General features: G+C 38.7%; 1 protein-coding gene across 3 annotated transcripts in view; it reads left to right on the forward strand.

Moving 5' to 3' along the window:
• The window catches only part of elmo1 (engulfment and cell motility 1 (ced-12 homolog, C. elegans)), a 77,895-nt gene that overhangs the window by 15,578 nt on the left and 37,857 nt on the right, over positions 1 to 24,460 (forward strand). Inside the window, exons 1-8 of one of the 3 annotated variants that reach the window (XM_060896899.1) lie at positions 5,512 to 5,732; positions 16,040 to 16,172; positions 16,534 to 16,574; positions 16,705 to 16,777; positions 16,860 to 16,910; positions 18,079 to 18,248; positions 21,561 to 21,596; positions 23,632 to 23,731. In XM_060896899.1, coding sequence (XP_060752882.1) covers positions 16,095 to 16,172; positions 16,534 to 16,574; positions 16,705 to 16,777; positions 16,860 to 16,910; positions 18,079 to 18,248; positions 21,561 to 21,596; positions 23,632 to 23,731 — 549 coding nt within the window. In that variant the 5' untranslated portion in view covers positions 5,512 to 5,732; positions 16,040 to 16,094. Of the gene's footprint in view, positions 1 to 5,510; positions 5,733 to 16,039; positions 16,173 to 16,533; positions 16,575 to 16,704; positions 16,778 to 16,859; positions 16,911 to 18,078; positions 18,249 to 21,560; positions 21,597 to 23,631; positions 23,732 to 24,460 lie in introns of those variants that run through there. The other 2 variants (XM_060896900.1, XM_060896901.1) reach the window with 2 other exon arrangements.

Here is a 24,460-nt window from a genome sequence, read left to right on the forward strand (position 1 = left end):
AAACCGTAGATCTTTTATGTTCCACTATTGCTTTTCAACTGGAACAACAGAAATGTGTGTATAAAAGTCTTGCATCTTGCATACTGTGCTGCTGTACTATTGCTAGGGAGCCAAGAGCAAAAGAAAAGAACAAGGTGGCTTAATGTTGCCTCACTGTGATTCCCCATGTGCAATTCAGTCATCTCTTTGTGCGCCTGATGTTTAGACCGAAGATTCTCCCTTTATTTTGCTTTGCCGTTGTCTGGGATTTTAATAAGGAACTGGTGTTCTGCGGTTAAACTGATTTTTCTGATATCCTGGTTACCTAATAAACAGTTTATTTCCAGTGTAAGGTGTGTTTCATAACCCACATATCCAGGCCACTTAGTGCTTTTTATAACCCTGAATATTTTTGAAAAAATCTTTTTTTTTTTTTTTTTTTTTTTTTTTTTGACTTTTTTTTTTTTATTATTATTATTTTCACCATACCCAAAACTGCCCACTCCATCCCACTCTGTACAGACTAGTGCTGAGTGCAGCAGTGCCTTCACATTGTGCATTCATAGCTGTTTCAATATTATAGTGCTTTTGCTTTCAGAGCTGCTGAATAAAGGTTTTCTCTTTCTCTGGAGATCTTTACCTCTCCCTCCTCCACTTCTATCTGCCTTTTTATAGGAGGACAATGGGTATGGAGGGGAGGTTCTTCTTTGTCCACCTATTTACCAGGGTTGAGGACAAATGGCTCATGCTGACAGAGGTCAGCTCTGTTTTTGTTCTTATCACGCAGCTGTGGTCGGAAAACATTCACGTAACGAACTTATCGATCGCCACCAAGTTCTTGACCGTGTGCCATGTCGAGTGTCAAATAAATTGCTGCTGCTTTCGTCTGACTTTATTCTTGGAGAATGATAAACCTTCTGAGACTCAAGACATATGAGAGTTTAGCCTTTGCTGTCCTTGCACGGCTCTGCTGGTGGAGAGTGTTATAAAAAATATCCAGACCATGCTGGTGGGACCATTAGCATCCAAGCTCACATTCCTGACACAGTGCTGTTGTTCAGCTGTGAATGACTCCAGTCCAGGGCGTAAGTCCTCAGCTATGTCAATTACCCATTTCAGTAAGCCAAGAGTCATGCTGGTCTTATGGGGATGTAGAGGAAATCTCTAGAATTTCTCTCCTCCCAACTCTTCCTCTGTTATAAGCATAATTAAGTGGAAAAGACCACTGTTCTCTGCCAAAGATTGATTCAAGAGCACAGCAAAGCTTTATTTATTTATAGTGAGAGAGTTCACTATGGTAATTCAGTCAGGTTCCTCCTATTGTATCTTTTTTTTTTTTTCTTTTTCACCTTAACAACATTGGCATAGTGAAGTGAAAGGTGTTCTCTGTGTAGATCTTGAAATGCACTTCCTAAAACAATAAATTCCTAGAGATCATCTGATCTCTCTCCTGTCTGTAGTGAGTGTGTGTTGGGCTCAGTTAGGAGGTACACGATTAGCCTGTTGCCTGCTGAGAACCTGAGCCTGGTAGCAGAAGGTCACACAACGAGAGGTCATTTTTACGCAGGATGAAGCTTTAGCCCTGCTGACCCTTTAGGTTGCTTAGCCTTTGATCTTAACAGATCCCTGATACGCCTTGCCATCGTTTGAGAATGAGGACCAGCCATGACCGATTGAACGCTGCCCAGCTTGTGGGAGAATTTGCATTAAAATGAATAGCAAAGGTTGGTGGTAGTCATATTGGTGTAAAAGGAAATAACTCCATAACAAATAAGGAGTTGGTAATAATCTATATTTATAAATCACCAATTGTTTCAGCACTGTGGCAAACCTAGAAACCTAAATTGTATATTAGCGACCATGTGCCAGTTTCAGTATGTATACTGAAGTATAATAGCTGCAAGTATCAGAAGTAAAACTTCTACCAGTGGCTAGAGAGTCTGATATGTTTTGTCAGAAATGTGGTAAAGACCTGCATACTTTCACAGAAAAAGTTTCTTTGACTGGCAGTTAAAACGACCAAACACAGACTTTTTCCCTCTTAGCTCATCAGCACATCTTGTTTACTAACCACTAACAGTTTCCAACAAAAAACCTCTAAAGACAGTATTCTGGAAATGTTTCAGTTTCGTCCAGTCACTATATGTAACCAAAAAGCTTATTGTGACATGGAAGTGTGATTGCATCCTTCATTATTCTGAAGCTTGTGGCCAGGAAACTGTGGCTCAGACGCTCCACGGGCCATGGAGTGCCTGAGGCTGAGACTAATTGGCACACTACTTAGTTTCGTACTATGCGGCTTAATTATGGGATGTAGCCGAACAAACGAGGCTATGCACCATTTTCATGTCGCTGTATACATATAAATGATGTCTTTGGAATTTAAATGGTCTGTTATTTTTTCCAAACATTGGCTGCGTTTACACTTGGCATTAAATGCGACCTGCATCTGGATGTTGTCCACATACACGTTGAAAAGACAAGTGTAAACACGTTTATGATCGGAATGCAACGTGTCCGGTCCTAAGTATAATGTAAACTCACACCAACCGTCGTGTCTGCATTCACCGAACGACGTCACACAAAACCCTGCCCGCTTCACCCAAGTGTAAACGCCGACATTGCGAGGTTGCTGGGAAATATTGGCTATAGACACTCGAAGACAGTCGGCTTGTTTTGTTCTATAAACACTAAGCCATGTGCCGCCTGGACTTCTTTTCTTCTTTTTTTTTTTTTTTAATTATTTTTCTGAGTCTGATTTTTCTTAGAAGTCACTTTATTGACTGCGACCGGAATATCATAGGAGCTAAACTGCAGCTTTGTGTTCTGCTGCTATTTCTACTCTCCTCTCTTCCTCATCTGGGATAATATTACACTAAGGCACTGTGCTACTAAGAACACTAAAAGATTTCATTTAAAGGCTGCAGATTGTTTTTCTTTTCTTTCTACTTTAAGGCTGATAAAGCTGATAAAGGCGAGTTAAGAGCATACTGCAGCAACATTACATAAGACTGCTGTTTTAGAGGATTTTATGTAGATTATAGGGGATAAATGGATGACATCGGTCAGATGTTTAGACTTCTGTCATCCTTTCCTAGAGACTTACATATTAAGTGGTAAAGCTTAGAGAAAGATAGGCCCGGAGTTCAACCCTTCAGCAAAAAATGCTAATACAGATTATTTGATATTTTAGGTTAATGTAGAATTTTTTTTGCCACAGCATGTTTTCTTCAGAGTCGAACTTGCAGCAGTAATGGTTCAGAATGCCCCATGCTGTGTGTGAATCATTCACACCTTTACTGCAGTCTTGTTGTTCAATCCAGAGCTGCTGGGGAGTTTTTAGCAAGGCAGTGAGGGGGAAGGTCACATTTTTTAAATTTAGCTGCATTTTTTTTTTTTTTCTTCTGGAAAAACAAAATGCCGTTGTTTGCTGCATTGCACACATCTGTCTGACCTCTAATTCATCACATTGCTCACTCGAGGCATGTCTCTACCAAGTTTCTGGAACATTTCTGACAACCAAAAGTCTTCCAAACATATTGGGATTGAGAACATGTTTTTTTAATGAGTAGTTAATAATTAATGGCTTCAACCAGTCACTGAAAACGTAACGGTAAACATCTCGATGAGACAGCATTGAAATTGCCCTGAATAATAAAACGCTACAGAAGAAGGTTAGGTGTTTTTGTGAAGCATAATTTTTGATCAGCCATTGATGTTCGGAACAATAAGCTGTCTCAACCTCAGATGTTCCACCCACAACCCAACACGCTGATGTTTACTGTGCGCTCAATAGCCGCATGCTTAAGAATTCTGATTAACTGTCCAAACTTCTACGCAGACAAAAGTTTATACTTTTAAGAGTCTTTAGTATTATTTCATGAGACTAGCTCTACTACTGTAGTTTCTGGTGGTAGGAGCTACACATCATTTTGATTGCTCTACTCAACTCGGCTCATGTCCCTGGGTGTCATACAGCAGATTTGGCATAAATGGAGACAGCGCTATCATCAGCATAGAAGTGAAATAACATATATTTCTGGATGATCTTGCCCGATGGAAGCATACAGTATGTAATGGACAAAATACCAAAAATTATCTTAATCCTTGGTGTACTTCAAAGCCACCTGATTTACACATATATATATATATAACACATGACTTCATTTAAAGAAGACTTTCATAGTAAATTTAAGCCAAGTTCTATCTCCTTAAGGCCCACCGCAATCTCAAAGCATTCTGTAAGGACCTTGTGAGTGTCATATGTGGCCCTGAGATCTAACAAGATTAGAACTGCGCCGTTACTGGAATCAACTGATCATTTGTTATCTTTAACACAACATGTTCAGCCCTAACATGATCTTCAGACTGAAGAGGTTCAGCATTGTCATTTTTAATGCCTCTTCTACTAGGGGCTGAATTAAGGTTGTCTGTTTGTCTGCCCATGTGTTTTGTGATATCTCAGGAAAGAGTAGTTATATGGATTTATCATTGTAACCAGCAGATGACATGAACAGATCAGAGATGAAGATCCCAGCAAAGTCAATTATCTAAAGTATTTTTTTTCAATAGATTTCTTCCTGTTTGTCATATAGAGCTTTTGTATTGTGTTGTACTTACATATATGATCCTTGTTCAGTAACTCAAGACCCACCAGAACTGACTTCATTTTGGTAATAAGGATATTTGAGGCACAGAATTCAGTAACAAGATGGACTAACAAATGAGGCATTAAGATGTTTACTTCTGCTTTTTAATCTGTTGAACCCACCTCGTCATTGATGCTTTAGAATTCCTGAAAATAAAAACACTTTTTGATATAGATGGATATATATTACTATCTCGATACACATTGTTGTCACTGATCTTTATAGATACAGGGAAAAAAAAGTCTTCACTATGAAACCAGTGTCTGTTTTCAGCTAAGCTTTGGTGGTTTGAATCAGTGATGGCTGTAGCTCATGCTCTTGACTCCTACCTCTTTCCCATCACTCTTGAGCGAGGAAGAGAGCAGAGAGCAGCTAATACTGTTGCCTCAGTATTAACAAGAGCATTCAGTCAGGATTCAGAAGATGTCAGAAATTAAAGAAGCTAGCATGCTGTAATCAGCAGCTCTTGTTCAAGGTCTTCTCTTTGCCCTCGTTCTAATTAGCACACTGTACCCGATGTTTGTGATATTCTGGGACGCAACACTTTTAGTTCTGATATTCAGCGGAGCCATTCTGAGCTATTCTCCTGTCATAAGGCCTTGTAGTTACCTCCAGTTTTGGAAGCGGTTATGTTCTGATAAACTAGTCACAGAGCTAATTTTCTTGTAACGAACCTGCAAGAAAAACCAAGCTGTTTCAAATGTTTGTTTGTTTATTTCCTTCCTCTTGATACTGACAGTTATTTTTCAGTTACATTTGCATCGAATGGCTTGTGCCCGAGTCAGTTTCCTCTCAGTCGCATCAGTTACGTCTTAACTTGAATTTTGGCGCTTTGTTGTTCAAGGTTGCCGTCGGGCCGCTTCCTCTTCCTCTGAAGAACGCCTACTTCCTCCTTCTGTTCATTTCTTTCTTTTTTACTTTTCTTGCTCGCCTTAGCCACATAGAAAGAAAGTTTTATGCTTGGAAGCTGTTTGCTGTTTGGCTGCAGTAGCTTGTGCTGCCTTGGTGTTGATGTATATCTGAGCAGAATCTGCAATTCTGTGTTTCCTGGCACTAATCGGCTTAAAGAAGAAGGAGCGAGCAGCCTGGCGCGAAGGTTTCCGGGTGAGTTTTTCTTTATCTCACAGCAGAGGTTTCAGGGCTTTAGGGTGTTGCCTCTGGCAGATTAGGCACTTCTTATTATTAGTCCTTCATATCCTGCTGTACTTTGCCTGACCTGACCCTACCTCCACTGCATCACACTGGACTTTCTTTTCTTTTTCTTTTTACATTTTTTTATTTTTTTTTTTAAAACCCAGTCTAGCACGTCCACATTTATTCTTCTATTCAGCAGTTTATTTCCGTAACAAGCATCTGTTCTTTTCTTAGTATTATATTTTTTGCTTTGAAGCCCCCACCTTTCTTTTTAAATATCAAGCATCCGCTCTTTATTTATAGTATTTGAGCGAATTCATAAAAATTACATTTAAATAAATCACATTTTATACACTTGAGCACATCTAACAATTCTGCACACACATCTGTGCATCTGAATCAGTCCAGCATGGATTATTTTTAAATGTATGCTAACATAAGCATGAGTAGTTCTGCACGGTAGATTGAATAAAGATTAAAGCTGCAGTTGCTGTGTGGAGATTTGAATTGTAGTAGACTGAAGTGTAAAGTGCTGAGATGGAGAGCCTTGGTGGAGTCATCTGACAGGATATCCTGGTTACTACATAACCGAGCTAGAGCATGTTGGTGAAACAAGGATGCCTGTCGAGGCCCAACTGCAAGAGCCTTCTGTTCTGCCCCTTAACTGTTTATTTATCTTTTGATTAATAGATTTATTTGATTTGTTTTTACAGAAAATGAATACTTAACATTTTTTTTTTTCTTTTTATGCATCCACACAGCCACTACAGGCTATTTAAATCCTTCTTTTCCTCTTGTTTCTCTTCCTATTATAACAAATAAGTTGTAGAGTGGCTTAGACTATCACACGGCTATGACTGGCTTCTCAATGTCCTATGACCTGGCTTCTCAATCTAGTTCTCAATCTGTAGTTAATTGTTTTTCTATAATCTCATGTGTAAAAAGGGATGAATTCCTCAAAAAAAACCCTATATTTATATAATTACAATTAAATTGATTAATATACCTTTTTTTTTTTTTTTTTTTTTTTGACCAAGAAACCATAAAGCCGGAGTTAACAGCACTGTGGTGTAACATTATATGTGTTTAATCAAAGTTTATTGAGGTGACATTGAGGATGAGCATTGAGCATTGAGACCGCATCTTTCTGCTCGTATGAAACGTCGGCGTACCTCAGCGGTTTTAAGTTACGTCGAGCAGTCTCAATAAATTCTTTGGCTTAATCTGGTTTTAATTTTGATCTCTATTTCAGTCATATCATTAAGAAATATTAGAAAACATTTTTGAACACTTCAGCTTAGTATTTTTGTAATAAGACAATTGTATATGCTTATTAAATCTTGTCTTTTAGCCTATTTCTTAGTCTCCAGAGCTTAACATGTTATACTTTTCTTCTTTTTCCACCTTGACCATGTGTTCTGCTGCTTTGGATCATTTAGCCTGTCATGCACAGCTTTGTTTTGTTTTGGTTTGGTTTGTTTGCTGAATGAACAAAATGCACGAAGGCTCCTCCTTTAACCTTGAGAACTTGGACTCACAGACTAAACCGACTCTAGCGCCTGTGTTAATCAAAACAATAGCATATCGAATGTGTTTTCTCGGATGTGTGTTGCAGGTGTGTGAGAGTGAAATGAGAGCAGGATTGAGTAGTAATGAGCCAGTGGCTATATCCTAAGCTTTTGTTTCCCAAGCTGAGATAAAGGTCCCTGGTCTTTTGTAGCAGTGCTCACCATGTTCTCAGTGCACAGCCGGTCTCTTTGTGGAGGTGTCAAATGCATCGCCTAAAGGGGCTTTGAAATCCATATAGGATGTGAGAGATGGCTAACCAACCCCCTTTCCTGTCTTTACACACAGTAAGACATAAATGCTACTCATTAAACCAAGTATGAACATGCTCATATTCTGAAATAACTTTTAATGAACATGTTTATTTATGTCTGCTGTGTGCCATCTTTACATAATTCTAAGATTCCTTCCATCAGATTTAGAGCGCATGCCAGCATGCGTCAATTATTTCTTAAAATCTCCTGTGGAAATGGTAGCTCTATGGAAGTGCTTTAGTGTGTCTAAACTGCCAACATGGTGTGTCCTCAATTCTCCCTGGGGAGAAGGATCGCATGTACTGCCTGCCTGAATTACTGAGCTGAAACTTCACCATAAAATCCTTTCTGCTCACTGAAGAAATTAAATCCCTGTCCCTGACATCAACCAACTTGCTTTCCATCCTTTCCGGTAAAAAGAGTTGCTTCCATCCTTTCCGGTAAAAAGAGTTATTTTAACACTTTGTGAGGTGATAAAGCTGGACGAGGAATTTAATACATTGGTCTCGTTTTCTGAGCCACTGTTGTGCACATTTAGCTTGGCACCAGTGTAACTCAAACTCTCATACAGTTTTAGGTGTTCTCAGCACCGGGGAAATCCTGAACTATAAATTGAAATGGATAACCAGTAGCCCAGATGTAATTTGATGCATATATTCTTGAGATCAAAAGGGTCAGTAAGTCTTTAGATTAGATTTAGTTCAGTGATAAGTAGCTGACTGATGTCCAAAAACTAAAATTTCAGTTCTAGCAATAGTTTATTATGTTGAAACAGTTACACACTTATTGTACTTACTACACTCAGTCAAACTGTATTTTATGACAATAAACAATGCAAACTTAACACCTATTTTGTAGATGGACCCAATAAAATAAATATGTAAATTTGTACAGAATTATTATTTTTTTGTTTATATAAGCTGAATTTTAAGTGAATGTTTTAAATAGCCACTAAAGCTGGTATTGCAATAAAACAACACTCTACTAATTAATTCTGTAACAGTATCACACTCGCAGTCTGTGAATACCTGCGGCCAAATCAGGTCTGTGTCGATATTTACACAATAGCAGCCCTTTTGCATATGTAAGATAAGATAAGATATACCTTTATTCATCCCACAATGGGCAAATTTCCCTGTTACAGCAGCAAAGAGAAAGAAATGCAAATAGATAAAAAAAATAAATAAAGACATAATATAGTATACAGTAAGGATGAGCGAGTACAGCATTATCTGTATCATATGATAACCATAACCATATGTTAACCATATGAATTATCTGTATCCGTATCCGTACTCTGCGTGGGTGGGGCCTAACCCGGAAGTAGGCGGGGCTTGTCTTGAAATGGGCGGGGATTTAACCGGTAATAATTAATTTGTAATATTTATAACACTAGCTTACTACCTTTTATGTTTTTATGAAATACAGCAAAAACGTGTCAGACACACAGTGTCTGGTTACTGGTTAGAGACAGCTGAAGGTTTAAAAAAGAAAAAAAAATCTCCGACAGGCAGAGACGCAATGCGAGTCGCATTCTACCAAGCAAGCACCACGTCTGAACGAACCCACGTTTACCAGAACTCTACTGGTTAGTAAGTACGTATTATTAACATTACAACCCGAAGTAAAAAGCTGAAGAAACCCTAAACGTTAACGGAAAAGACCCGCGAACCTGAGTGACTGAGGGAGAGACAGAGAGCTGTTCTGTGTGTGACTGTGAGTGAGCAGAGCGAGACACAGCAACACAATACATCTGTATGTGTGTAGGGGCTGGGCTCTGTGACTAGCCTATCACAGAACGCTGACACAATCAGCTACCCAATGATGATTTTCATTCAATCCGAGCACAGATATTGACTCGTATTACTCGGATAATACTCGTACTCGGCAGAAGTGCTTTATCCGTACCGGATACTCGTTTCAACTCGTTTCAGAGTATCCGGCTCATCTCTAGTATACAGTATATACACAACACAATGTATAAATACAAAGAAGAAAAAAAGAGACCACGAGTAAGTAGTTACGCTAACAGACATATTGCACACAGGTAATATTGCACGTTTAAAAAAATTTCTGTTATTGCACGTGTTGTTTAAAATACTTTGTTATTCTTATTATTGCAATTAAACAGTAATCCTGTGTATATCACTGGTTCACTGGGAGCAGCTTTGATTGTAAAGTCTAATAACAGCAGGGAGATACTGTTATAGAGCACATACTGATCATCGTTGGAAATAAATATGATGAGATTGTTCACAACATAAAATAAGAATGGGGGTGCACCTTTTCTTCTTTTTAATTAATTATTTAAATAATTTTAAAATTTTATTTATTTTTAGTAAATAAAGTTTGTCAAGTTTTCCATGTACAAGCAGTCAGAAATAAAGCTCATGGGACACTGAACATGAATTTATACATTCTGCTATGTTTAATCATTCATGTCTAAGCATTTTCACATTTTAGTATTTTCTTGGCTCTGAGCTGCTTGAGCCTTGAGTTCATGTCTAGTAATGGGAATTGTAGTGATGCCAGGAAAATGTTTCTTATGGTTATTGATGTACAAAAGCAGACTTTCATAGCTCTTGAGCATTGCAGTAAGCAGTCAGCTCACCTTTTTGGTGTGAATGCTTGCTCTGAGAGCCCAGTGATTAAAGTACAGTACATCTTGTGCCTGCCTGCATATGAGAGCGGCTCTGTCTACAGGTATTCCCGCAATATGACATGCCCTGCATACAGAACATTTTTTTCTTTGTTTCTTTGAGTTATGGTACAACAGGAAATTGTTGACTCGAGTATTTAGACAGAAAGTGAAAACACTTTTAGCAACTGATTAGTAAGGGTCATGGTGGTTTAAATTAGAGTACTATTTTGTTTTTTAATTTAAGAAATAGAATCAACTAAATTTGTTAGAATATTCATCTTGCACAGATATTTAGTTGAGATATGGAGAGATGCAGCTGAGGTTGAGGCACTGACAGAGGCAGAATTCACTGTCCAGTGGTAACATTTCTGAGTTAGTTTTTCGTCATTTCCTGTTTTGGGTAACATAGTTAACATAGTTTTAGGGTTGATGTTTAAAAAAAATCAGAGAGGGAGAGAGAGAGACACACACACAGACACACACAGAGAAACAGAGAGAGAGAGAGACAGACAGAGAGGGAGAGAGACAGAGAGGGAGAGAGACAGAGAGGGAGAGAGACAGACAGAGAGGGAGAGAGACAGACAGACAGACAGACAGAGGGAGAGAGACAGACAGACAGACAGAGGGAGAGGCAGACAGACAGACAGACAGAGGGAGAGGCAGACAGACAGACAGACAGAGGGAGAGGCAGACAGACAGACAGACAGAGGGAGAGGCAGACAGACAGACAGACAGAGGGAGAGGCAGACAGACAGACAGACAGACAGAGGGAGAGGGAGACAGACAGACAGACAGAGGGAGACAGACAGACAGACAGAGGGAGACAGACAGACAGACAGAGGGAGAGGGAGACAGACAGACAGAGGGAGAGGGAGACAGACAGACAGAGGGAGAGGGAGACAGACAGACAGAGGGAGAGGGAGACAGACAGACAGAGGGAGAGGGAGACAGACAGACAGAGGGAGAGGGAGACAGACAGACAGAGGGAGAGGGAGAGAGACAGACAGACAGAGGGAGAGGGAGACAGACAGACAGAGGGAGAGGGAGACAGACAGACAGAGGGAGAGGGAGACAGACAGACAGAGGGAGAGAGACAGACAGAGGGAGAGACCTCAACCATTTTGGGTTTAAATTGAAATACAGATACGATTATTTGAAGAGTTTAAGTCAAGTCAAGTCAAGAAGCTTTTATTGTCATTTCAACCATATATATCTGTTACAGTACACAGTGAAATGAGACAACGTTTCTCCAGGATCAAGGTGCTACATAAAACAAAGACAGGGCTAAAGACTTAGTAAGTTACTCCTAGCCACAGTTTGAGTTCAAACACCAGGTTCTCCAATCTGCCACACCTGGGTCCCTAAGCAAGGCCCTTAACCCTCAATTGCTCAGTTGTATTAATGAGAAAAATGTCGCTCTGGATTAGGGCGTCTGAACATACTTTTTTTTTTTTTTTTTTTTTTTTTTTACAATGTCTGTAATACTTGAACTAGCCTAAAGTTGTGCAATAGAATTAATTTAGTAAGATGGCTATTTTTAGCACATTAAGTATAAAAATTGTTTAAGTAAACCAGGTCCATACACACATCAGGTTACTTTTTTAGATTTTTGCCTGTCAGTCATTGTCTACCTTATGTAGCTTACAAATAGATGTGCTGATTATCTGAAGAGTTAATCAGGCTGTGACCACTGTACATTGCATATAACTAGCTCATAATTATTTTGTGAAAACTACTTATTTAATAAAAGAATATATATAAAAGGGATTATTGTTGTTTTTGTGTTTGTTTTTATATAAAAATGTATGTCTGTTAATACTGCAAATATGAGACATTGCTGCATTCACTTACTCTCTTTTAAAAGCTTGCTGAAAATGTGTTACCTCAGACAGGGCCGTGTGGTCGCTTACCACATCCTTGTATTTTCCTTAGCCGTATTAGCAGCCCATGTGGTAAAAACAAATTTTCCTAGAATGGAGAAGTGACCTCAGGCTTGTTTAGTTTCTTGGCAAAAAAAAGGACCCAGTGCCATAGCCAATTCTACCTTAGGAAATAAATTGTATGAGAGAGAACACAGGGTCTGACCTGTCCATCATTCTTGTCAGGATTTAGCTATGAGCATTTAGCTATGAGAAATGTGATAAGCTCTAACATTAGAAGAGTCTTTCACACTTTTTACAGCATCAGTACACACCAGTTAGCTCAGAAAAACAGAACGGATGTGTTTTCTGAAGCCTTTCTCCCCAAACCCTTTACAACATTACACCATGATCACATGAAGCTTTGTTAGCTTGCAGCTTGCTTAATCTCCTGCTGTCAATACACACACACACACACACACACACACACACACACACACACACACACACACACACACCTCTACCCTCTCTAAACAACAGCTTAAGAGCTTTTCCCAATGTCTGTTTGGGGAGACTCAGACATTCTAGTTCACTGACTCAGCGTCCAGAGAGGGACAATCAATAAACCACAGGGTTTCATGAGCTCATTCTCCTGATGGTGGACCACAAACAAACGCATCCCTGCTTCTCTTAATGACAAATCCTGGACCTTCATCATGAACCAGTGTTTCTGTTTTGCTCCCAACACCAAAGAAAACGGCATGCATCATTTGGTTTGTCACTTTACTGGAGCCTTTAACAATTCTTCATAGAACCAATAGAACAATTCTTTTATTTTTCCTTATAAGAGGATTTTTAACCTTATTGGGAAGCTTTAAAGCCCTTAACTCCAACCTTAACTTTATTAGGAAGCTTTAGAGCGCTTATCTCTAAACTCTAAAACCATAGAAAAATGCATCTAGCATCCTAATTGATTCTTTGGGTTGTCTCTCTAGGGAAACCATATGTAGCATCCTTCAGAAAAGGCTCTGTGAGTAGATCTTCTTTAATAAGCTAAAATGTCTCAAAGGCTTCCTGTTAGGAAGAAACCCTTAAAGGTTCTATGTAAAACGTCTGTAGAGGACAAACATTATCACAAAAGCTATTACTAAAGCCAAGAACAGCCAATCATCAAAAGTCTTGATAAGGAACCCTTTGTTTACATGATTCTATCTAGGATCCTAAGGGTTTAACATGTTTGCTCTTCTGATACCCCTAAATGATCTGGTGTAGAAACCTTGAGTCATACCCACAAAACTGAGCTGAAATCAATATGACTCCTAAACAGAAAAAAGTGCTAAAGCTTCCCATAATGCACCTTAGACTACTTTAGGCACAAACCAATGGCCTTGGAATACTTTATGCAGAGATGATATTCAGCTAGCTTCCAAAAACAATCTGAATCACATTGCAAACAGGCGTCGTGCATAAGCTTGTCATGTGGCAGCTGGACAAATTCTGCAGATGTACATGCTACATGACAAAGCCTGTGATTGGAGCATTCATGCCCGATGGCCGATACAAAACTGCAGAGAATAATTTGTAAAGCTTTCAGAGTTCTTTTTGTCTTCATGCAGCCTTCACAGATGTTGTTTCTGTATTAAGTATGCTAAGCACTTATTCTGTATTTGTGGTACGTTGTAAGCAGTAGTTTGCAAATTGCAATGGTTTCATTTTTGCCACATTTAATCTGTGAAGCAGAAATAAATGGATGCCTTCTCAAAATGAGTTTTACATTCACAGGCCTGAGTGGGTACTAGTATTTTTTCCTACTGTAGGGAACTTCAAACATTCATGCAACTTTCATTACAGCAACAACAAGCTAACCAGTGGACAATAGCATATAGCGTTAGCAACAAGCTAGCTAGCCAACGTTAGTGATGACTAATGTTGATGATGATTTCCTTCTCAAAACATGGTCACTGTTCTAGTTTTAACAAAATAATGTGTTTAATCAAGACACTGGACACAGTTGACATGGCCGTGTTGAATTGATGTCACTCTGTTAACAAAATAAGGAACTAGACCTTGAGAAGCATTCCAGGGAATTTCTTTGGGGTTTTTACTAGTTGTTCATGGGGAATTACACGTTGTAACTTTGTCATAAACACAGTATTACCTCTTCCTTCTTTTATAATGCATTATTTTTTTTGGCTTTATTGAATTGCTACTGTACATCTACTTACATTTGTTTAAGATTTTGAGAACTGTTTTTAATAGATCTTTAAATGTGCTTAATCTGTAAATAATATTACCATATCCTATTGCAGTTATATTATTTGAAGTGTAGGATTTAGCATCAGATTAGCAAGTCTTGTAAATAAATTATATATAAAACTATTCTAGAACCTAATTATTTTTACCAAACTGATTTTTCAAGAATTACAACAGAGTAAATGTCTTAGTGTCTTAATGACGTGAATAGTGATTGAAGCACAATGCAGTGTAAGTAAAGAATATACAGCATTGTGTTGTTCATCAAGTATAACCCCAGCATTATATCATGGCATGATTCTTTATGGTAACTAATCTTATACCATGACACAAGCACATAACACAAGCATGCCACTGAAATTTATCACCTCATTTATTCCAGACTGTTCCCTAGAGCTTTGTACATGTGCGTGAAGAAGGTCAAGGCCCTCCAAGAAGGCTAATGTTATTCTGATCCTACATTCATATAGATCACACACAGAGGCAAGGCGTGAGGGAGAGAAAGGCTCATCTGATGCTGTCCAGGGGGGAAACTGGTGGGGTTGGAGTAGAGAAGAGTTGAGCCGAGTGGTGTTGTGCCAATGGCTATGTGCTTTAAATCACAGTAAGCACTAGATCTGTTCTTCTAGCCACTGGGAGCAAAACAGCCAACGTGAGCTCTGTTTATCTACACACTTTCACAAAGAAACAGTTACCCAGATTACCCAGAAATCCTCCTTGGAATGATGGATGCAACTAATGATGCAACAGCAACCCTGGCAACTGGCCCTCTGAAATGTCTGTGGAGATTATTATGGGATGAGTCATGGTTGGCATATTTGAATAGACCGCATTGATGCCTACTACACTGACTGGAAGCCTTCTTGTTTTGACACAACAAAAATACATTGTAAAAGGGGTGATTCAAAAATGTAAACAGGTTCACACTCATGGAAAAGAGAGGACTGGGTGGAATGATTAACACACTATGTCTGTGTCAATCAGATTTCTTATTTACTGTATAAGCGCATCTGTTAAATGGCATGACATTATGCAATGATGTGCGCTTGTGTACGGAAATTAGAATAGGCAAAAAATGGATGCCAGGCCGAGTTGGTCTGTCCTACTGTAGAGAACTTTAAACAGTACAGCAGCAACAGTAGCCAGCAACATTAGCAACAAGCTAGCCAGCTAACATTAGTGATTACACAAATGTTGATGATTTCCTTTCCAAAAAGCATTTAGCATGGCCAGCGTTCTAGATGTAACAACATAATGTGGTTAACTGAGACGGTGACCTCAGTGGGTGTGGTTGTGTTTTTTTGATGTCACTCTGTAAACAGAGAAGAAACTAGCAGTTGTGAAGTGAATTTTTTAAGTTGTAGCATTACTTCTTCCTCCTTTTACACAGCAGGATTTCTTTTGTCCTGATTGAATGGTTAGTTCTGATTGTATTTCTTTTGAATTTAATAATAACTGAGCACTGATTGGCATCATGTAAAGATGTACGCTTGCATATGGAAATTGCTGTAGATTTTTCACGTGTATGAAAAATTCACTGAACACGGGTAGACGCATTAACGTCTGCATATGTTATTTATGTACACACCAGCTTGGTTTTGCTCTCTGAACAAATATGTACTTCACAAACTTAAGGTCTCTCTCTCTCTCTCTCTCTCTCTCTCTCTCTCTCTCTCTCTCTCTCTCTCTCTCTCTCTCACACAGGTGTGAATGAGCGCTAGGCAGCTGTAAGAGGCATTTAACGCCTTATATTGCAGCCATGCCGCCCCCTGCGGACATCCTGAAAGTGGCCATCGAGTGGCCAGGGGCCTTCCCCAAACTTATGGAAATAGACCAGGTCAGTGTGTGTGCAAAAAAAAAAGAGGAAAGTTTGAGTGCTTCACAGTAACTGAACACATCAAGGTCACTGTGTAAGCCATGGGCACATAGTCAGAGCTAAATAAAATGTCTAGTGAAGTCCTTGATTAATGATTAACGGCATCCCTCATTAAAAATGAGGATGTTGAGGAGATGAGGATGCACATGAAGAATGTTTTCATTCTTTGTCTGGAAAAAAGGTTGGGTGCATCCCTGGTTCTGATCATCTTCTCTGCATTGTCTTTGTTTAAGTTAAATGAAATGTGTAGCTTTAGTAAGCAGCTCTTTGTTATTCAAATGTAATGTGTTTTTCTACATTTTCTACTTCTGTTTTTCCACAGAAAAAACCTCTCTCTGCAATCATTAAAGAAGTCTGTGATGGGTAAGAGATTATTCATTATTAACTTCTACTTTTGGTGGATTGAATTACATTTGGTCTGTTACAGTTCATATCTGCAAATCAGTCAAAGGGCAAATGCATTCAGCTGTACTTCACATCTTCCTTGTTCTAGGTGGCAGCTGCCAAACCCCGAAATCTACGCCTTACAAAACGCAGACTCCACTAATTTCTACATCACTGAAAAGGTGTCATGCTAGCTACAATTACTGAGCAAATATGTGCAATTGTTTTGAAAATGCTCAAACTTTCATCTTCTCTGATCCACAGAACCGCAACAACATAAAAAATGGCTCCATCCTACGCCTGACCACGTCACCTGTAAGTAACTGATAAGCAGTTTCTGAGTTTTGGGTTGTTATTGTTATATTTTTTAGGTGGGGATTCATGAGGACACACTCAGCCTGGGAGACCTGTCTCTATCCCCAGCATGTGGTGGCGGATGGGTTGGACTGCTCAAGCTTGAAGCATCAGTTCAAGAGACTCTTGCATGACGGTTTGAGCTAGAATCAGGGCCCAGCTGCAGCTGTTGTCCCTCAGTTGCTTTACTAGCAGCTGAGTGTTGAAAGCTCTGAGTAGTGTGTACTCGCCACCCATTTACAGGGGTAGCAACTACTTCTTAGAGGTGCTCATGGAAGAAAATGAGGAAAATTTAGAAATTCCATTTTACATATTAAAAGCTGTAAAAAAAAAAAAAAAAAAAAATCAATCAAAAGAAATACCAAATGTTTTCAGCGACTGTGCGTCTTATGTGTTCCGTGTTGGTTCTGTGATCCATTTGGATATCAGACAACATAGTGCACATGATACACTCTAGCCAGCAGTGCAGAATGTCAATATGTAGTATTTGGTTTGGGACATGACCTTGAATTCTCCTTGAGTGTGCAGTAACCATAATATTAGCCCAGCCAGGTTGTTATAGTCAGTTTGTTGGTGTTTGGTTTATTTTTGGTCTAGATACGTTTGGTATATCATGACTGAAAATGTGAAGTAGCATTAATGAGAATGAAACAGCTGTTTTAAACAAGAACTGAGAATTCTTACAATATGTAATCCAATCGTCATCTCAGAGGTGCAAAAGCCTTTGGATGGTTTAACTTCAAAAGATTTATAATCACACTATCCAGTCTTGCCCAGATGAAGTTGGTTTTCATTTTGAGTCTGGCTCTGGCTCCTCTCTAGGTTTCTTCCTCATATTGTATTCCCTAGAATTTCCTTGCTACTGTAATATATCTTGAAAATATAACTTCAGGAGTAAAAAATTAAAATTGATATATATATATATAAAATTGATATATATATAAAATTTATATATATATATATATATATATATATATATATATATATATATATATATATATATATATATATATATATATAGTTTGTCCTGTATTACTACTTTGCTGAGTTGGTATAAATATATTGTATAAATGTGTGTGTGTGTGTAACATGTGCATGTATGTGTCTGCTCTGTTGGCATCACTCCCAGGCCCAGATGGCACAGCAGCTGCACGAGCGCATCCAAAGCGGCAGTCTGGATATGAAACTGGATGCTCTGAAGGACTTGGCTAACTCATCCCGAGACATTACCTTCGCCCAGGAGTTCATCAACCTGGATGGTATCTTGCTGCTCACCCAGATGGTAGAGAGTGGCACAGAGTAAGTGAACCTTCCCTTAAACTTGCTATTCTTGCCTTTTCTTTTTATTTTCAGCTGTGCCCACGCAGCAGAACTGAAGCTTTTGAGTCACGCTGTAAGGCCCACTGACTTGTACTGTTATTTTATGAACGAGTATAGCTTTGGAATCGTTGACTTCGGATCGGCAAAGGCTGTGTGAAAAAAGGTTTTAAGGTCTTGAGACCAGAAGTGAGTTCACAGTAGAGAGGAAGCATTGAGGACATGAAACACGTTCTGCTATTTCAGTTTTCTTTGTTTTCTTAGTAGGAATGTGTGTGCGTTCGAGTGTTTCTGCAGTTGTGTGGTTTGGCCTAGTGGGCTGTCCTAATTCAAGTGTGGCTAGACGGTCTCTGAGGTGGAACTTTGCAGTCCTCGTCTGACAGAGGACCCATGGGGCACCTGCAGTAATCCGACTGCAACATCACCTGCATTGATGAAACATCAAGCGGGGTTTTAAGTTCGAATGAGACGAGTTGTGGAACGAAGAAGAGAAAAGGAGAAAGAGCAGGAACAATTGAAAGCAAAAAGGAAGGGAATGAGGAATAAAATCTAGCAGTCACATATAGTGCAGCCAGTGAATAAGCACATTAGATAAAATGATTATATTTAAATGCTGAAAGGCAAGAAAGGAATTTTCAATGTTATTTTAAGCTCATTATGTCAATTATTTATTTTTTTAATTTATTGCAGGATAGGAATGCTTAAAATAAATTAATGCTGATCATGTTCTCCATATTTTTCATATTTTTCGTAATATTCATGATGGCTGAATCCCAGATTAGTCCTACTCTGTGAATTGAGCATGTTTATATTAAATCCATCAAAAAATGTTTTAATCTCTGGATCTTAGCAACTCACTGGTTTACTACTTTTAGTTCTACGCTATCTAGTGAGCATATAGAGTAGAAGTCAAAATAGAGTAGCAGTCCCTCTGGAACTGATTGACACTATAACTGACCTCCAGTTATCCTTCTGTTGGGTATATAATGAATTCTACCCTATGCAGTGAGCATGTTCAGTGAATAGCAAGCAATCAGGGGTTCAGCCTGGAACTTATCAGAGACTCAAAAGGCGACGTTTGAAATGCTATTGCATGTACAGTACACTCGACCTTTGTATAGACTTTGTACACTCCTTTTTAGAGAGCATAAAAGAATAGGAAGCCATTTGAGATTCGAGAAATCTAAAATGAGTTGAAATGGCAGGTGTTCGTGGGCGTAGCAGAGGAAATGTTGACGTTTATTATCAGATTTTAGTTTCTTTGCTCAATACTTAATTTTGTACGACAGCCCATATGTGTAAAATCCTGGTATTCAATATTCAAATGCATTTTTAAAGCTTTTATATTATAAAAATTCAGAGGGGTGTTTGCAGTGTATTAACAGCCCTTTCTGAGATGTCTGTGGTACTGACACAGGGTGAGATTGTGTGATGATGCATATCTCGACTGATGCACTACAGTGTCTTCATAAAGCTCTTGTGTCTCTAAACGGTTCTAAATGTTAATGATTGTCCTCCGCCAGGCCCGGCTGTATCTCGTTCAGGCGGGTCAGCCTCAGGACAGCATAGAGCCACTCAGCGTGGCCTCTGTGGGGGCGGTATATCACGCTTTTGTTTTCTCTTACACGCTCTCCTAATTATTCCTCCCCCCATCAAGCATTAAAGAGCAGGAGAGCAGGATGAATGTTTTTTTTTTTTTTTTTTCTCCCCCTCTTCAGTCAGGTCTTCCAGGCAGATAGTTTTCTAATTTGATGCTGCTGTGGAGATGGAGAAATGTTTACCTAAGGCAGCTTGTTTATGAGCTCTAATTCAGAGTGTTGGGTGAGGAGATTTTCTTTTAGTTCTTCATGAGAAAGCTTTGCTCCTTTCCATATAGGGAGTGGGACGACTCGTCTGTTTTACCCCTCTGTTTTAACCTCATTTGCTTTCCCTGCCGAAACTATTTCCAAACCACTGTGAATTGGTTTCTATGGGCACGCCATACATAAAGCAGCTCTGTGTCAACATCTCCTGCCCTCAGAGAGTCTCTGTGTGGGTTTCTGTGCAGTCCTTTCATACCAAAAGGCACCACGATGCACTCACACATATACTGTATGTTCATACATTGGCCAGGACTCAACATTCCTGCCACAGATTCCTGCTCTGCACTGACCATGCTGTAATTATTCTTGAGGCTGAGACGTGACTGTGCTCCCGAGGGCACAGAAACCGTGCTGGTGACATCATAAAGCATGCATGTGTGTGAAAGCCTGAGAAAGTTGAGCAATAAGAAGTCTCCCTCTAGTGGTTCTCGGCTTTTATTAAGTAATGTGCATGCCACATGAGCCGAACTGAGAGAACAGTGCAGGACAGTGGGCTAACAATTGTGCTGCCATATGTACGATGTGCTTCTGCTTTAAGAACGGCATGTCACACAGTCACTCACAATCGGTTTTATACGACTAACAGAAAAGCATGTTTTCATTTTCAATTATTACATTATTACATGTATATACTAGGGGTGTAACACAGCACCACTCTCTGTATCTGTTTGGTACTCCATAACTCAGAATTTAATGATGTAAAGCAGTTGTGGCATAAACCTGAACCTTTATTTGAGCTCATTCTTCATTTTCATGTTCAGCTAACTGCTCATTTTTTATTTATTTATTTTTTTTGTTATTTTTTTTTTCTTAGGATTCCAGACCCGATAGATATTTATAGTCTCAGCCACATGCAATATGAACCATTCCCACACACACACATGCACACACACACACACACAGACAAACACACATAATAATCAGTTACATCCCTAGTGTATACTGATGTAAATAAATAAATTATTATTTTTGAATAATAATATTAATAATAATAATGTTTTAATAGTTAAATTAATTTTTATGATATTATTCCAGCTCTGTTTTTGCAGTGCGTATTTGTGTATGTGTACAATTTTAGCTTTATTTTTTTGCACCAATATGTACATGTCTACATAATTTTTTCCTTCAGTATTATAACACTTAGTTTTGCCGGAACATGTGCATTGTATTGTGACTTGTGATTGTGGTGAGCAGTGATCTGCTTTTTCAATTGCTCAGCTTTGCATGCTTAGAAGATCCATGTCTTTATCTTCAACTTTTCAGATTTGATGTAAAAGTTGCATTAATTCTCTTTTTTTTTTTTCATGTTGTTTAAAAAAATGTTTGCACTGTCTAATTTCACATTTTATCAGATGGAGCCCTGTAGATCAGACCATTTTGTTTTTGTTCATTTTGCTGTCTCCCTGATGTCAAAGTTTTTAAATCTTTGCAGACGGTATCAGAAACTACAGAAGATGATGAAGCCCTGGTAAGCCCCCCAACCCTGAGCTGGATAACAAAAACTCTCTCTAACCTCTAATCCGGGGGTGTCCAGTCTTTTCCAGAAAGGGCCGTTCAGGGTGCAGGTTTTCATTCCAACCAAGCAGAAGCCACACCTCGTAATAATTTGAATGGTGGACTCAGGTTTGTCTCTTGCTTGATTGGAATGAAAACTTTTACCCACACCGGTGCTTTGCAGATAAAATTGGACACCCCTCCTCTAATCCTACACATGATCTGCATGATCTGGCTGAAACTGATGGGGAAAATCACGGCACCCTCATCAGCCGCAAGCAGTCTTTAATGTGTTTCATGGTTTTGATTACTTTTTCCACCATATAACTCAATCAGCACGTTTTCTGTTTGCATGTGGTATTGGGCAACTTAGGCTTTTTAAAATGTAGCTACTAACGATCTTTCTCTCACCTGGCACACGTGAACTAGTTGTATTTAACGTTAAGTTTTGGATCATTTTGCACATAATTCTAACTTTTACTTTTAGATGTTGTGTACAGTATGTGATGTCAATTTTATTCTGTTTGATTGTGTTGAAATTCTCCACATCTTAAAATCACTACAGTATTTGACTTTTTTCATGTCAGACAATAACTTAAAGCAGATTTATGAAAAGCTTGTAAAGCCAAGTTGTTCTGTAAAGAACACAAGACAGGTTGTGCTGATCTAGAAACATAATCACAAGTTATCACTGAGGTTATCACTAAAACGGGTCACCCCCGCGATTTACATGATTTTGTTTTATCAACAAAATCATGTAAATCGCGGTGGTGACCCGTTTTAGTTTATCTGCTGGTTACAGTCATTCATTTTTATATAAATCCTACAACATTCAATCAATAGTTTTTGAGATTGCACTAATGTGAATCGCTGGATGGAGTGACACCTAGTGGCAAAGGCAGAAAAGCTGGTAAAGAAGCGCTGAAACTGGAGACTCCTTCTGTAAATTTAGCTTTAATTAAATACAGGAAATAAAAGACTCCAACATATTAAATAACGTGCTTGTAAATTCTTTAGGTGTAAACACTGATTAGTAGAGATTTTTTAATTTTTGCACATTGTTATTCATAGTCTATTTATTCATTCATTCATTCATCTTCTACCGCTTATCCGAACTACCTCGGGTCACGGGGAGTAGTCTATTTAAAGCCCTTAAAATTTTCCAGCCATGTTGTATTGGTTTAAGATTATGGCTGCTGCTCAATTCCAGGTGCAAATGCTTACTTGCATCTAACTTACCACTATTTCATATTAATGTCTCACTTAACAAAATGACTAATTCCAGATTAACCTTGTCTCCATCAACCAGCCTGTCAATCTCTAACCATGTACAGGCTTAGTTTTAATCATTATCTTGTTTTTTATTTATTCATTCATTTATTGATTTATTTATTTTGTAGTGTAGTTTCGTGTTATATGTTGACACTCTTGATTCTGTAAAGTTGAATTTAAAAGCTGTTTTTATATTTATGACCTAAAACTTATTCGGTGATCCTTTGCACGTTAAGATGTGGCAATGGAGATATGATACAAAACACACATAATGTATTATAATGTAATAATATATATATTTTAAGTTTAAGACCGTTCAGAGTTCCTTGTTTTTGTTTAAATCTAAGTACAGAATATTACTGGTTCTGTGCTTTGCTTCAGAGTTTTTCAGAGCTTTTTTTTTTTTAAGATGAAATATGCCCTTCCCCATCAGACTAATAATTTAATGCAATTGCACGAGATTGTGCTGTACAGTCATGTTGCTGAAACGCTGTTGCCTCGCCCCTGCTGACTGTTTCTGCTCTATGGTGTTGTAGAGTAGTTAGAGGCTTTGCTGTCTTTGCCTCCTATTATGCCTCATAGCTCTCTGTGGCTTCTGTCTGTTTATGGCATTTGGCTAATACCTCCTGCAAATTCCCCTTCCCAATTAAGGCTGAGGCTTATTTGTGCTCTAGATCAGATCAAATCAGATCAGTAAGTAGACATGAACCTAGTGGCTGTCATCTTGTTTCTTGCAGCTTCGGAGAGATTCTTTCTTACACGCTGACGGCCTTCGTGGAACTCATGGACCATGGCATCATCTCGTGGGATACGTTTTCGGTGGCCTTCATCAAGAAGGTGTGTTCACTAGGCGTTGGGGGGTGATTGAGCTTATGCAGGTGGTACACTGTATGATTTTAAAACTCATATTAACCCTCAGAATTGAGCTGGATTTCGACAGCTATTGCAAATTTATTTACAGTGCTTTAGTCAACAAATTACGAGTAGCATGTCCAGGTTTTTTTTTTCAAAGAGGTGGAACAACCTCATTATAATGCAATTGTGCGACCAGGGAAATGAGGACATGGGAGACAGTCGAGGCGTAACTCACAAAGGGGTTTAAATGTAAAAAAAAATTCTGCATTTCAGCTTTGTTTCTCAAAATCACACATGCGCACACACACATACCAGACAAGTGCACAGTCCCTAACTCTCTCTCTTTATTTTCTCACCACTGCTCAAGTGCAGCCTCTATTCACAAACCAGAATTTAGCCACGCCCCCGTTTCCTCATTAATATTCATTACTACAAAAAGTGTAAGAGATTTTGCTGTTGCTTTGTGTTTCTTTATGCTCATAAAATTTGGTTAAACCACTTAGTGTGATTTAAACCAACATGATCTGGTATGATTCATTGAGTCAGCATGATGCCTGCATTCTTGAACATTTTGGAATCTGTTAAAAATGCAGCTATTCATTTCTATGGGAAAAGTCCCTCCACCAAAATGCACAAAATTATGCTGGGTGTCTATAAAAGCTCACTGGAGTTGAATTGCTGATTTAAAGTACAATCATAAGGAGGCCATGA

This window comes from Tachysurus vachellii, chromosome 21, assembly GCF_030014155.1.
Source record: "Tachysurus vachellii isolate PV-2020 chromosome 21, HZAU_Pvac_v1, whole genome shotgun sequence".
NCBI classification, from domain to species: domain Eukaryota; kingdom Metazoa; phylum Chordata; class Actinopteri; order Siluriformes; family Bagridae; genus Tachysurus; species Tachysurus vachellii.